The sequence below is a fragment of the Salmo trutta genome, chromosome 9 (genome assembly GCF_901001165.1).
Source record: "Salmo trutta chromosome 9, fSalTru1.1, whole genome shotgun sequence".
Taxonomy (NCBI): domain Eukaryota; kingdom Metazoa; phylum Chordata; class Actinopteri; order Salmoniformes; family Salmonidae; genus Salmo; species Salmo trutta.
In genome coordinates, this window is record NC_042965.1 from 4,440,019 (window position 1) to 4,453,748 (window position 13,730).

General features: G+C 46.6%; 1 protein-coding gene across 8 annotated transcripts in view; it reads right to left on the reverse strand.

The window, feature by feature from the left end:
• Nucleotides 1-868: 868 nt before the first annotated feature.
• LOC115199754 (multiple C2 and transmembrane domain-containing protein 1) overlaps nucleotides 869-13,730 on the reverse strand; it is a 213,760-nt gene continuing 200,898 nt past the window's right edge. For all 8 annotated transcript variants that reach the window (XM_029762162.1, XM_029762161.1, XM_029762159.1 and 5 more), the window contains 2 exons: nucleotides 13,175-13,272; nucleotides 869-5,379 (listed from right to left, as the gene is read on the reverse strand). In XM_029762162.1, the coding sequence (XP_029618022.1) occupies nucleotides 5,308-5,379; nucleotides 13,175-13,272 (170 nt within the window). In that variant the 3' untranslated portion in view covers nucleotides 869-5,307. The remainder of the gene's footprint in view (nucleotides 5,380-13,174; nucleotides 13,273-13,730) is intronic.

The window sequence follows — 13,730 nt, forward strand, 5'->3', positions numbered from 1 at the left end:
AATTACCGCAGCCTTTAAAAACAAAATGTTTACTACGGGTTGGAAAGCCAGTGAGTCATCATGGGTATGTAAAAAAGTGGGTCGCTACTGGTGGAGTAAAGCGGTCACAATAGGGCTCTCCTATGCCCCGTACAAACTGCAAAGGATGAGAAGATCCAAGCCCCCTCACCTTGAACCTTCCCCTCCAATCTGTTATAGATTAGCACACTAGACAGCTGATTTTCCAGTTAAAACTGCCTCGGATTTAATCCCAGCCACAACGGGCAAATTCAGTTTATTACCTGGTGACCTGGGTGGGTGGAGATTTTACCATGGAATGGTCTAAAATAAGCAAACTCCTCCCAACCGGGTCTATGGGCGATGCGAAACTAGTCTTTGTTCTAAAGGGGCTGAGCAATTGTGATTGGTTGGATAAAAGCTCTGTGTTTCATATCTGTCTACATTGTGACCTAATTTCCTGGTCCCTCCCTTTACGCATATTATTTGACAGATATTCTTAAAAATATATTAATTTTAAGACCCATATTGATGCCATAAGTCAATGGTGCCACCTGTCAATTATTTTAGAAGGCGGGATAATGATTTAAATTACTTCACCTTCTACACTTGTAAAAGATATCCAGACACAATGTGTGCACGACTACCTCCAGAGGTGGCCAGGAAGATCAGATCAATGTGTATTTTGTCTACACCTGTCTACAAATGTTGGCACAATCCGTGTGGACAAGATCAGGACAAAGGACATGTTAGAGCCAGTTATAAACAGCTCTTTAGTTGCAATGCATATATAAGCTGCGGTGTAGCCAAGGGTTGACGCATTCAAGGATCACCAATAGAAAAATCACAGTACAAACTCAGGATGCAGGTGAAAGGTAAAATAAATACTTTTTAATGACAAACTTAGAAATAAATGAATCACACTAAATCAAATGGGCTAGCTCTGTCAGAGCATATAACTTACTCAAACTGAACCAAAGTCCTTCCTTCAAAAATATAAGGTTTATGGAGAGTCCCAATGCAGTGCAGGTGCTGCCAATATAATAAGGCCACTCGGGCCAGCGACACTTTCTGCAGAATTGAATGTTGTGGAAATAGAAATAGGCTATGTAGATCAAACATGCCTCTCTGGCATGTAAAATAAGGAATTACATTGGCTCTATTCACGGCATTTCTATCTGCAATGTTGAAGAATATTTGGCAACTGAACATAGACCAGGTAACCTGTATAGTACAGGGTTATGGGTCGTGTAGTCTTTACTATGGCGGCCATCTTAGGGCAGACACCCCCCCCTTTGACACCTACTGTGTGGCATGCCCGTAGGTGTCACATGTGCATGTCATCGTGCAGTGCGAGACAGACAGGTGTCTATAAGCAATAACAATAGTACTATAAGAGCTTAATCCGTTACAGGGAATGACAAATGAATCTCAAAACAACTGAACTACAACTCAACAGAACTCAGATCAACAGAATATTGGCAGAGCTACACATGCTCTTACCCCAAATAGTCTTCTCCTATGCAGGGAAAGCTACAGTAACCTCTAACCCTGTAAGGCTGTTCACTTCTTTATAGTGGCTGGTACGGGTCAGGAGTCTTTAAAATAAGCAACAACTCACTGCAGTAGCACCTACTGGGTCTTCCAGTAGCAGTTCTACCATTGTGAGCAACCATGCTGCTTAGCATTCGATTGCAGAGCAATTGAAAGGGCAAAAAACCGGAGGTGCGTGTCAGTTGAACATGCACCCGCACATGCACATACTCACACACACACTCACCAAAGGTCTATCTTTGTGTTTGGCAGTGGAAGCATCTATTGAGCCGGATGGGTCCTGTCATGTTCGGTCACGTAGTGTCCTGAGCTGGGGGCACAGGATAGAGATGGAAGAGCCTCATCTGCGGGCCACGTGGTGGGTGACCAGGAGTAAGACTAGCCTACCTCTGGGTGCTCAAGAATACAACTTAAAACTAGCCTGGTCACACAAACTATTTCCTGAGTGGGGAACTTCAATAAAGAGATGGGCTTATACTGTAGTGTGTGATTGTGTGTTAGAGGGAGCTAGCGATTACATCCTGATATGTGTGGATGATGTGTGTTTGTCAGGAGGAGAGACTAATAACCCAGTGTTCCTTCCTGACCTCTTCTTGTGGAGGGGAGTACCACTGGCTGGGTATGCATGTCGTCATTTACGGGGCTGTGAGGAGTGATGTACAGGGGTTTAGATGGAGGGGGTTCAGACAGTGGAGGGACTCCCAGACTAATAAATGATCTGGTCAGAGGATTCACACAGGGGCCTCAAGGGCCCTCCCGGGTGGTATGCACTTCAAACCAACTTTTTGTGTAGCTGGCTATGTATTTGTCTTCGTGAAGCTCAATGCCATTTTGGCAATGAATGAAAAATCTCCAAAGATGATACAAAATATTTAATCTTTTACAAGTTTTTCCAAAATAATCGACATACATCTGGTGAATTTATTGGTCGTATTAGATGTACATTATTTTCTCATAACTTTCCCTTTACTGCCCCCACCCACCCCAAATCCCCATCCTTGTCCTCTACAACCATTGGCCAGGACTAGGAGAGTGAAGATGTCACAGGCAACACTGCAGGCGAAAATACCTCGGAGAGAAATGACAAGCATACACCTATACAAGATCATCAACCAACATTAGACCATTTACAAGCATATTATGTACATCATTCCAAAAAAAGTAAGTTAAGTAAAAAAAAAAAAAGGGTGCAAATGAAAGTTCCTTTTTCCTTTATGTCCGTCCGATACATTCTGTTTAGCTTCTTTTTTCTGTCGTGTCAAATAAATCACTTTGGTTTGCTTGCAAACATAGTCAAAACAATGTTATAAAACTTGGAATATTTGGATATAAGACCACACACAATATACCCACCACAGTTACTGTAAATTATACCACGTACAGTAGTTCACACATACATACTCTGGTTTTCACACTGTCCCCTTGAGGCAATACAAATAGACACGAGTCTGCATTGTAGAGAGGATGATGTAACCCATGTAGGTCCTACTCTCCACGGAGCATGTTATTGTATTTCAAGTGCATCTCTCAAAACAAACCAAACCAATGGCCTTCCAAAGTGGCAGATCTACGCTTGTTGAAGTTTAAGGGACGGAGGGAGGGAGAGGGGTATGTGTGGAGGAGTGGAAGGCCCCTCAGATGTAGCCTACGCTGTGATCTTTCAACAGATGCTTTCGGGAGAGACCCAGGAGACGTTCCCTTCAGACAGGGCCACGATCCTAACCGCTGACGAATGAGAGAGTGAGAGGGATAATGGGAGGGCTTTGGAAAGAGGGTGCGCACACATACGCGCAAAAGCCCTGCGGTCTCTGGCCACCCATCGTCTTGTCTTGTCACACAGCGGCTAACTGGCTGCTCGTCTAGCGGTCGACCTCTCCACCACCAAACGCAGCATCTGGCCCAACAAGTTCACAGTCCCATCTACATCACTCTCCAGAGCCAGAAGAGACAGACAACTCCAGAAACGTGCATGGGTGCATATTTACATGTGCACACATGTAGCATACACACATAGCATGCATACACACCCAGCATGCATACACACCCAGCATGCACACACACACAGTGTACGGGGACACCCTCCATGCAGCTTGCTTGTTTGCTTTGCATAAACACCCCACTGGGCATAGACGTCAGTTCAACGTCTACCTTTGATTTACCTTTGGTTAAATTGTCAACTAACCTGAAATCGACCAAACATTTCCACTGGTCATTGGATTTAGGTTAAAAGTTGGGCGGGGGGGGAAAAAGGGCGAAATTCCCTGACGTGGATCGAATTTTTGCAAATCCATCAGGTTTTCCACGTTGATTCCAACGTCGTCGCGTAGAATTGTTTGGGCTGAACTGACATGGAAACAACGTTGATTCAACCGGTTTTTGCCCAGTGGGACACATGCACACACATACACATAAACTCATCCCTTGAAAGAGAGATCAAAGTTGAGCAGGAGGTGGGGCAGATGGAGATGGCGGCCAGCCTGTGGCACAGTGTTGGAGTGTGTGTGTGTGTGTGTGTGTGTGTGCCCACTGAGGCAACATGTGGAGATGAGAGGAGAGGAGACCAGCCTTTCAAATAAGATTACCGCTTGGGCTGCCTAAGGCCTGCCTGGCGATTCTGTCTGCACAGGGTGACATCTATATTAGCTCAGTGGCGCAGCAGCAATCTACACTTGCCTGCCTCTTCTGGGGGGAAACGACACCCTGTTTCTGGCTAGAAAAACACCGATCTGCGCTACTGATGGTAGCGAAGACCGGAAGAATGGCATATCGGCAGGACTGCAGCAGTTTTCAGTTCCATTTAAAAGAGGATTTTTTGAGGTTTTGAAGTTATCATTCATTTGGATAGTCAAGGACCACTGGAACAGGGTGATATGTATATAGGCCTAAGAACTGAAAAGACAATTAACATTTGACCTCTTAACATATCTAGTTGCTTCTCGCTGAGTTAAGTCAGAAAGCGGTGAGAGGCAATTAGAAACGTGGGCAAAGTGTAAACGTACAAATACAACTTCAAAGATGTCAATGAAGGGTGTACTATAGGGTTATCTGTTTTAGTGTTCTCTGTGCAGTGTGCGAGCGACAGGATGAACTGGAGGCTAATAGGTAACACTGTATACTGGCTGAGATGGAGGCTTGGTGCAGAAAGAACAAATCCCTCCCCCCCCGCCCCAAAATAGAATAATAATTGAATCCAAAATGTAAATACAACAAAAAAGAATTTACAACATTTTGTAAAATAATGAATAAATAAGCTCTTTATCTATTGTTCCACATGCTTATACCCAGAGGTCATTGGGAGTTCAGATTTTAAAAAGTAGACAGTCCATTCTACCTGGTTAGCGGCTTTCTGACTATGATAGGGTTAAATGATATTTTCCTTATGGGGAATTATGTAAAAATGTCTGAAACCTCTTTGGATGAACTCATAACTGTCACACAGTTGAGTATGACTTGTACATCTGTCAGACTGGTACGACGCTGTAAACACCTAGGTCTGGAATGGTCCGGTCCACTTTCATCCACGCTCATCTCTAAACTCGGAATTTACGATTTTTCTCTTGCTGTCTCTTTCTACAATGATAATTACACTTCGGGAGCCTGTACATGTATATTTAAAGTCAGTAGAAGAGGGAGAAAGAGGAAGAGATGAAAAAAGTGGAGAGAGAGAGAGAGTTGAGGAGGTCCAGACCAGCCTTCCTCTGCTCCTTGGTGTCGGGCCGTTGAGGGAGGGAAGATTCAGTGGGCGGACAAAGCCAGCTACCCCGGGTTGTTTTTCTTTCTTTTATTTGGACTATGACTGAGATCCAGTTTCAGCTCTCGGTACTGCACCTGTTAAAACACACACGCAGAAAGAGAGAGAGAGAGAGAGAGAGAGAGAGAGAGCGGGCGGTCAGGTGGGGAAAGTGCAGGATGCTGGGATAGAGTCAGTGAGCACCCTGGGCAGGCTCAGTGTGTCCGTCCAGCTGTGTGGAACAGTGGCCTGGGGGAAAGGATCACACAAACAAACAGAACAGGGCAAAGGCTCATGGGAAAGCTTGGAGAGAGTACAGAGCCATCCCTGAGTGCACGGAGGCTATACAGGAAACACAGGTTAACCCTTCACGAGCTACGGCAGTTTCGGCTCCAGCCTCAGTGCAGCAGTGTGTTGTGTTGCCCCGTCTATGAAACCCTGCAATATGCAATGCTAACTGTATTCGCCATGCCTAGGCTTGACCACGCAGTACTTTTGGAACTGTACAAGTCTGATTAAGAACAAGTCCTATCGAGGCCAACTACACACAGCCTCCATTAAAATATACACAATTAATGATTTTCTCCTCCATTTGCTCTGTTCTCTATCAGCCGAGGACCAGACAGTCGTAACACACTCCTGTGTCTCTGAGAGACACACTGAACAAACCCCAACTGTGTGTCCAAAAAGTCCTTTGGCAAGAAAGGTAAAGGAAAGGCGATGTTGGAGATTTTCTCCCGTGCTTATATTCTCTAACCCAGAGGTAACCTAACCAAGATTCTACACTTATGGAGAGAGAGAAAGAGAGAGGGGGAGAGAGAATAACAGCAATCCTCAGTAAGACAAAAATAATGGCGTTCCAAAAAAGGTCCAGTTGCCAGGACCACAAATCCAAATTCCATCTAGACACCGTTGCCCAAGAGCACACGAAAAACTATACCTACCTCGCCCTAAACATCAGCGCCACAGGTAACTTCCACAAAGCTGTGAACGATCTGAGAGACAAGGCAAGAAGGGCCTTCTATGCCATCAAAAGGAACATAACATTTGACGTACCAATTAGGATCTGGCTAAAAATACTTGAATCAGTTATAGAACCCATTGCCCTTCATGGTTGTGAGGTCTGGGGTCCGCTCACCAACCAAGAATTCACAAAATGGGATGAACACCAAATTGAAACTCCGCATGCAGAATTCTGCAAAAATATCCTCAGTGTACAACGTAAAACACCAAATAATGCATGCAGAGCAGAATTAGGACAATACCTGCTAATTATCAAAATCCAGAAAAGAGACGTTAAATTCTACAACCACCTAAAAGGAAGCGATTCCCAAACCTTCCATAACAAAGCCATCACCTACAGAGAGATGAACCTGGAGAAGAGTCCCAGCAAGCTGGTCCTGGGGCTCTGTTCACAAACACAAACAGACCCCACAGAGCCCCAGGACAGCAACACAATTAGACCCAACCAAATCATGAGAAAACAAAAAGATAATTACTGTACTTGACACATTGAAAAGAATTGACAAAAAAACAGAGCAAACTAGAATGCTATTTGGCCCTAAACAGAGAGTACACAGTGGCAGAATACCTGACCACTGTGACTGACCCAAACTTAAGGAAAGCTTTGACTATGCACAGACTCAGTGAGCATAGACTTGCTATTGAGAAAGGCTGCCATAGGCAGACCTGGCTCTCAAGAGAAGACAGGCTATGTGCACACTGAGCTGCACTAACCTCGTGCCAAATGTATGACCATATTAGAGACACATATTTCCTTCAGATTACACAGACCCACAAAGAATTAAAAAACAAACCCAATTTTGATAAACTCCCATATCTACTGGGTGAAATACCACAGTGTGCAATCGCAGCAGCAAGACTTGTGACCTGTTGCCACAAGAAAAGGGCAACCAGTGAAGAACAAACACCATTGTAAATAGAACCCATATTTATGTTTATTTATTTTCCCTTTTGTACTTTAACTATTTGCACATTGTTAAAACAATGTATATAGACATAATATAACACTTGAAATGTATTTACTATTTTGGAACTTCTGTGAGTGTAATGTGTTACTGTTCATTTTTGTTGTTGATTTCACTTTTGTTTATTACCTACTTCACTTGCTTTGGCAATGTTAACATATGTTTCCCATGCCAATAAAGCCCTTAAATTGAAATTGAATTGAAATTGAGAGGAAGACAGAGAAAGAGGGGGGGAGGGAGAGACAGAGAGAAAGAGAGAGGCAGTCGTAACAAAAGGGTAAACGACAACATTATAAATTAGGGGGTCATTCATTTTTAAGTCATTACCATTGTTATTGTTTCTTTTAAATCGGGTAACAAATGAAGGCTACAGCATTTAGCTCGATGCTTAGCCTCATACTAATTATGGTACTGTATGTTGAGGTGGACATGGATTCAGTAATGGTTATGTTTCTGCAGCACACATTTTCTTTCATAGATACAAAGGAATCGTCCATTAAACATGGTGGGCAAAGCTATCCCGCGGAGTTCCGTTTTCAACTCAGTAATGGGTGTTCATGCATAGTAGCTTAGCCTCAAAAACCAAAGGCTTGTCACTCTATTTGCCCCTCACTCACAGAGACAAAGTCATGCAACACACAGAGACATACTACACTGGCATCCCTGAAAGCCTGAGGTACACTACACTCCACACTGACTGACACCCTCTCAGATTCGCCAGACAAGTGACTGACGTCATCTAAGCGTTCCCCATCTCCAGTGTGGTCGCTTGTTTGCTGCGGCCGGAACACAAGAATCTCTCATCGTGGCTGTCTGAGAGCGCCAGCTAGAGCTTTCCCATTCGTCTCCTGCCGCTTAACAGTGCCACTTTACCAGGCATTGTCTAACCTAGCCTTCATCTGTCTCACAACATGACTCCGACACGTCACACGGTCATTGCATTAAACCCCCCTAACCAGCCACGCACTGTACGCTATTTCCCCTCCCCTTCAACAGCGGTCACCACCAATGTTTCACCCGTAAAGGGATCGGTGACTGGCGACCATACGCTCCTCCTCTTCGCATCGCTAGCACAGGAGACGGGACTGATTTCGGAGCCGCTGTCCACGGCCTACAAGCAGAACATCTGACAAAACACGGGATCGATTTACAGCTGAACAAATACGGTTGAGTGAATGGGCAGTGTGAGAGAGGTCCGGAGTGGAGGATTGCAGAGTGGATCTGTACTGGTTCTGGTGATGAGCACAGAGCCAGAGAGCCAGAGAGCGAGAGAGAGAGAGCCAGAGAGCGAGAGAGAGAGATAGAGAGAGATAGAGAGAGAGAGAGAGAGAGAGAGAGAGAGAGAGAGAGAGAGAGAGAGATAGAGAGAGAGAGAGAGAGAGAGAGAGAGAGAGAGAGAGAGAGAGAGAGAGAGAGAGAGGGTCCATGATGGGGGTGATGACAGATACTGTTCTCATGTGGGTGGGGATAATTTTCTCGTCTGGCCAACTAAAGCAGACACTGGAGCAGAAGCCCAGGGGACACAGGTTTTATACGGCCCCGTCCCATCTGTTCTGCTGCCGGTATGCAGGGCTGCGCTGTGTCAGTCAGAGTTTCATTATGGGAGCTTAGGGGGCCGTCGCAGAGCTGGCGGGATGCCATCGTCGGGTGAGGCTGAGATCCTGCCATGTCCGTACGTGAGGGAGTGAGGGAGTGAATGAGTTCATGAACGAGAGAGGGAGTGAGTGAGTGAATGCACATTTGGGGGGGTGGGTCAGGTTCACTTTCAATAAGTGCTTTGCCAGGAGCCATTCTGGTTACTTTCTGGAGCACAGTGACAGTCCTGACTCCTGAGTTCTGTTGTTCATATATCATTGGACAACATTGGGCATATTTTCAAAAGCATGCAAGGAGTGAGGAAAAAGCCTATAAAGTATCCGAAGCAGGATATTGTGAGATCACTGCCTGCTAGTGCCCCATTATAAAATAAAACGCCTACAATTCCCCCCAAAAAAAGATTTAGCAATTTGGGACTGTCTGTTGCCATTCAAATCAAAATCAAAACGAGACAAACAAAAGTTTGCATTTTGGGAGAAACTACTTTTCTTATCGAAAGGAGGGAACCAGATAGAAGAAAAGGAAGGGGGAAAAACAATAATAGCTCAATCAAAAAAAGATCTCTTTCAGAAGAGCTGCCAGGGAGAGACGCTCTCTCTCTGTCACCCGTTCCCTTCCACCTTCCAGGTGACAGGCCCGCCGTGCAGCACTCGCGGCGCCGTTCGCTGGTGCTCACGCTCACCCTTCCTAATAAAGCTACACCGCCCCGCACAAGAAAACGTGGCGAGCTAGTTAAAGTCAAAAAAGAGGAGAGGGAGAGGAGCAAGTGAGAAAAAAAACAAAGGGGTAAAGAGGAGAAAGAGAGGGAGTGGAAAAGGGTGACGACAGTGAGCTAGCAATTTGTTTAAAAACAAAGTGCGGAGCACAGAGATAACATCTTTGGGAGACAGTGGGTAAAAGACCTGGCGCTGCTCAAAGGCTGCTCCACCCTCGCTCCTCTCTCCTCGCCACCCTCCCTCCTCTCTTCTCCCCCATGTCGACAGTCAAAGTACAAAACAGCCTTTGAAGTGTGCACTGCGGAGGGGGCGCCGCGCATACCAGAGAGCATTTGTATAGCAGTGTCAGACGGTGGCGGCGGGGCGGTGTCCCGGGACCCGGTGTTCCGCACGGCTCTCTCTCTCTCTCACTGTCGCCCTGTCGTTAAGCGAGAGGATTCCGGTTTGAAGGCGCCTGGGCGGGCGGGTAGCGGAGCGGGAAAAGGCAAATATAAATAAGTCAATGAGAGGAGGCAGAGAGGGCGTTTTAATGATACTACACTATGCTGTTTCTACAGGGGGAGAAAAGCTGCTGCAGGCTTCATCTTTTGTGATGCCTATAACCTTGCATTAGGGGTATTAAACGGTGCCAAAAACAACAGCTAGCGTACCGACACCCATAAACAGGGGACTCAACGGTACTCCTGTTTCGTTTTCACAGAGAAGCATGTCAAGGTGAAAGCAGGCAAACAGACAAAGAACAAACGGAACGCTTTCCCAGCAAGTTTGTAGGCTGCTGAGTGGAGACTAATTGCTTGCTTCAATTGAAAGATTGAAATGTGTCCCAGGGACGATGAGGGGGCCTGTGGCAGAGCAGAGTGGAAGACGTGATGGATGGTGTTTCACACGGAGCCTCAGCCCTTAAGCCCTTTTCAGTCCCCTACGCCCTGCCTTTGACCTCCTGGCCTCTGGGATCCCCTCCTCAGCAGCCAATCAGAGCCATCCTCAACATCAAGATTGTAAAAAAAATATATAAAGTCCCCAGCGTGCATTTGGAGTTCAATGACGAGGCGTGTCTATTTCTGTGGAGGGGTTTAAAGTAAACCTGCTACTTTACGCTGGCTATAAAGGAGCACTTGCTATGCTAATTGCTATCTTCCTACTTATGCAGTCCACAGCTCACATGGCTAATGGCATCATAAAGCATGCTGGTACACGGAGCTGTCCCAAATGGCAGGTTGGAAATACTTAAGTTGATTATGTCTGTTGGCCTCGTTTAGGGCACATGAAGGATTCCCTTAGCCTAGAACGCAAGGTAGCTTACTCTGGTATAAAAAATCACAGCCAGCCATCCAGAGGGGAAAGTATACAAGGCAGCCATTATGGTTACAGCCTATGAAGAACATTAAGCCGGAGGAAAACGAAGCAGCTGACAACGTGAACTGGCTAGTAGGTAGAGGTTTCAACCAATGTACCCCCCTTTGTTCTAGTCTTTAAAGGTGGTTCACAGTGCTGTACGAGGCCCAGGGTCAGTGAGCTGAAGAGCACATTTTATAAAGGCCCCTGTAGCTGTAGTGAAAGTGCACTGTTAAGGGTTCACTAGAGCTGAGGGAGTAGCAGCCATCCAGCCCCACCAACCCGACCGCCAGCACTTCATGAACAATGGCCGCCTCATGAACAATGCTGCAACTGACTAACAGCAATATGCTGCTTGATCCATTGCTCTCAGAACACAAAACACACGCCCACAGACAATCTCGGTCTCTGTGAATATACACATATCGGCAAACCAAATAAATGTGAGAAGTTATACAACAATAAACACATATGCACCTGGGAGACCACACGCACGCACACGCATACACACCCAGAGCGAGAGAAAGAGAGCGACAGGGAAAGAGACAGAGAGCGATGGAGAGACAGAAAGAGAGAGAAAGGGAGTGAGCGAAAGAGAGAGAGAGAGAGAGAGGGTACAAAAGTTATTCCACAGAATAGACACAGAGCAGCCCTTTGCATGCCAATCTGTGGCACAGCAGCCTGTCTGGCCTTTGTATATAAAGTCATTAGAAAGCCATCCGTCCTGGCTGCTCCAAAGCACCTCTAATATGACATGGAGCGCTGAGCTGGCCCTGCCCTGGCCTCAGAGAGAGCCACCAGGGGGACAGCGTGGGAGGTGTAGAGGGCCCTGAAATAGCACTTCATTTGTTATCCGCAGAGCTGTCCGGCTGGACACGCGCCAGGGAGGGGATGCTCCATTTAGGCCTGCGGCCCTCCAGCCTCAGCCTCCCCTGACCTGGCCCCTGCAGGCCCCTGTGACCCAGAAACACAGGCAATGCGGGGAACCCACCATCGGAGGCAGCGCAGAGGAGAGAGTACAGCACAGCAGAGGTGGGCAGAACGTTCTGGTTCGATTTTAGCCACGGAGCTCGCAGTGTTCCGCTTCTGGAGCGGAGCACCCAGTCCGGTGATCAGGAAGTTATATTTGGCTGGGAATAGTGGTGTGAGACGAGGGTGTCGCAACCTGGTGCTGAAACCTGTTACCAATTAACCCTTCAGCAGCAGCAGTAGCAAGAGCTCCAGGGTCCGTGGGCTGTGTGTGTGTGTCTGCGTGTGTGTGTGTGCATGATTTCGCCTGTGTGTGTGTGTTTGCGTACGCATGTCTGCATGTGTGTGTGTGTGCGCGAGCGCGCATCCGTGAGCTATACCGACCAGCCACCCCTCATTAAGGGGCTCATAAAGCCCTCCTACCTGCCGGCCCCTGCGGCTCCAGGTGTGCAAGGTGGCTACACCTCAGCAGAGAGCCACCTTGGCCTCATTTGGGTTGAGGCTACTTGCCACTGGAATACCGTAAAACAGCACGGGGCGTGCTGGGGGCGGGGCTGGGTGCGGAGGATTATGATCCTGTAAAGATCAAAGAGGTGGCGGCCAACAGGCGATCAAAGGGGAAGCATGTCGGCACTGATGTGGCAGGGGATTGGGCCGGGCGCGCGTCTGTGTCGCTCCGCTCCCAGCAGCACGCCCTGAGCACCAGGCATTGCTTAGCGGTCACAGAGGACGCCGCCACCGCCGCATAACAGGCTCACTTTCACAAGCTGCCGTTTAATTGCAGTTAAACAGTGGCAGCACCTTGGCTGGGCGCGTTAGAGCGTCGGAGTTAAGAGTTTATCAAACCCCACCGTCCAACCCAGCGACCGCAGCGTTAATCTGATCTCACGGTTAATGTAGAACTAAACCGTGTGAGGGTGGTTAAACTGTTGGTTTAAATCTATAATGACTTGCTCACAACAGCATCTCTATAGGAGCCACTTCTGGATGGATTCAATCAGTCAGCCCATAAAGGCCTTCGCTCACTTAACATTATTCATTCTGTGGACATGGAATGAAATCAGGAAGTATTGAGCAGGAAAAACACTTAATAATAGTTGAAGAAAATGGTCATATATTGTTTTCCAATATGTGTTAGCAATAAGGCAGTCTATATGAATCACTATGGGAAAATCACCATTAGAAGGGACATCAGTGAATACATAGGTATGGAGGGAGGGCGAGAGAGAGAGAGAGAGAGAGAGAGAGAGGAGTGGGAGCGGGGGAAGAAGGGACGAAATCACACCCACCACTTGTATATCTGAGGGGACTCTGGACAGGAAGTCCAGGAGCTGGTTGTTGTCAATGTTGTACGGGTCACGGAGCTTCTTGGTGAATTTATTCACCCCTGCAGGCAGAGGGGGAGAGAGCTGTTCAGCGCATGGGTCACAAGAGCTCGCCTACCTTCTATTTCTTTCTTTCTCTCTCTGTATCATTCACACTATCTTTATCTTTCTCTCAAACTCCTCTGTATCACTCACACTATCTTTATCTTTCTCTCAAACTCCTCTGTATCACTCACACTATCTTTATCTTTCTCTCAAACTCCTCTGTTTCACTCACACTATCTTTATCTTTCTCTCAAACTCCTCTGTTTCACTCACACTATCTTTATCTTTCTCTCAAACTCCTCTGTATCACTCACACTATCTTTATCTTTCTCTCAAACTCCTCTGTATCACTCACACTATCTTTATCTTTCTCTCAAACTCCTCTGTTTCACTCACACTATCTTTCTCTTTCTCTCAAACTCCTCTGTATCACTCACACTATCTTTATCTTTCTCTCAAACTCCTCTGTATCATT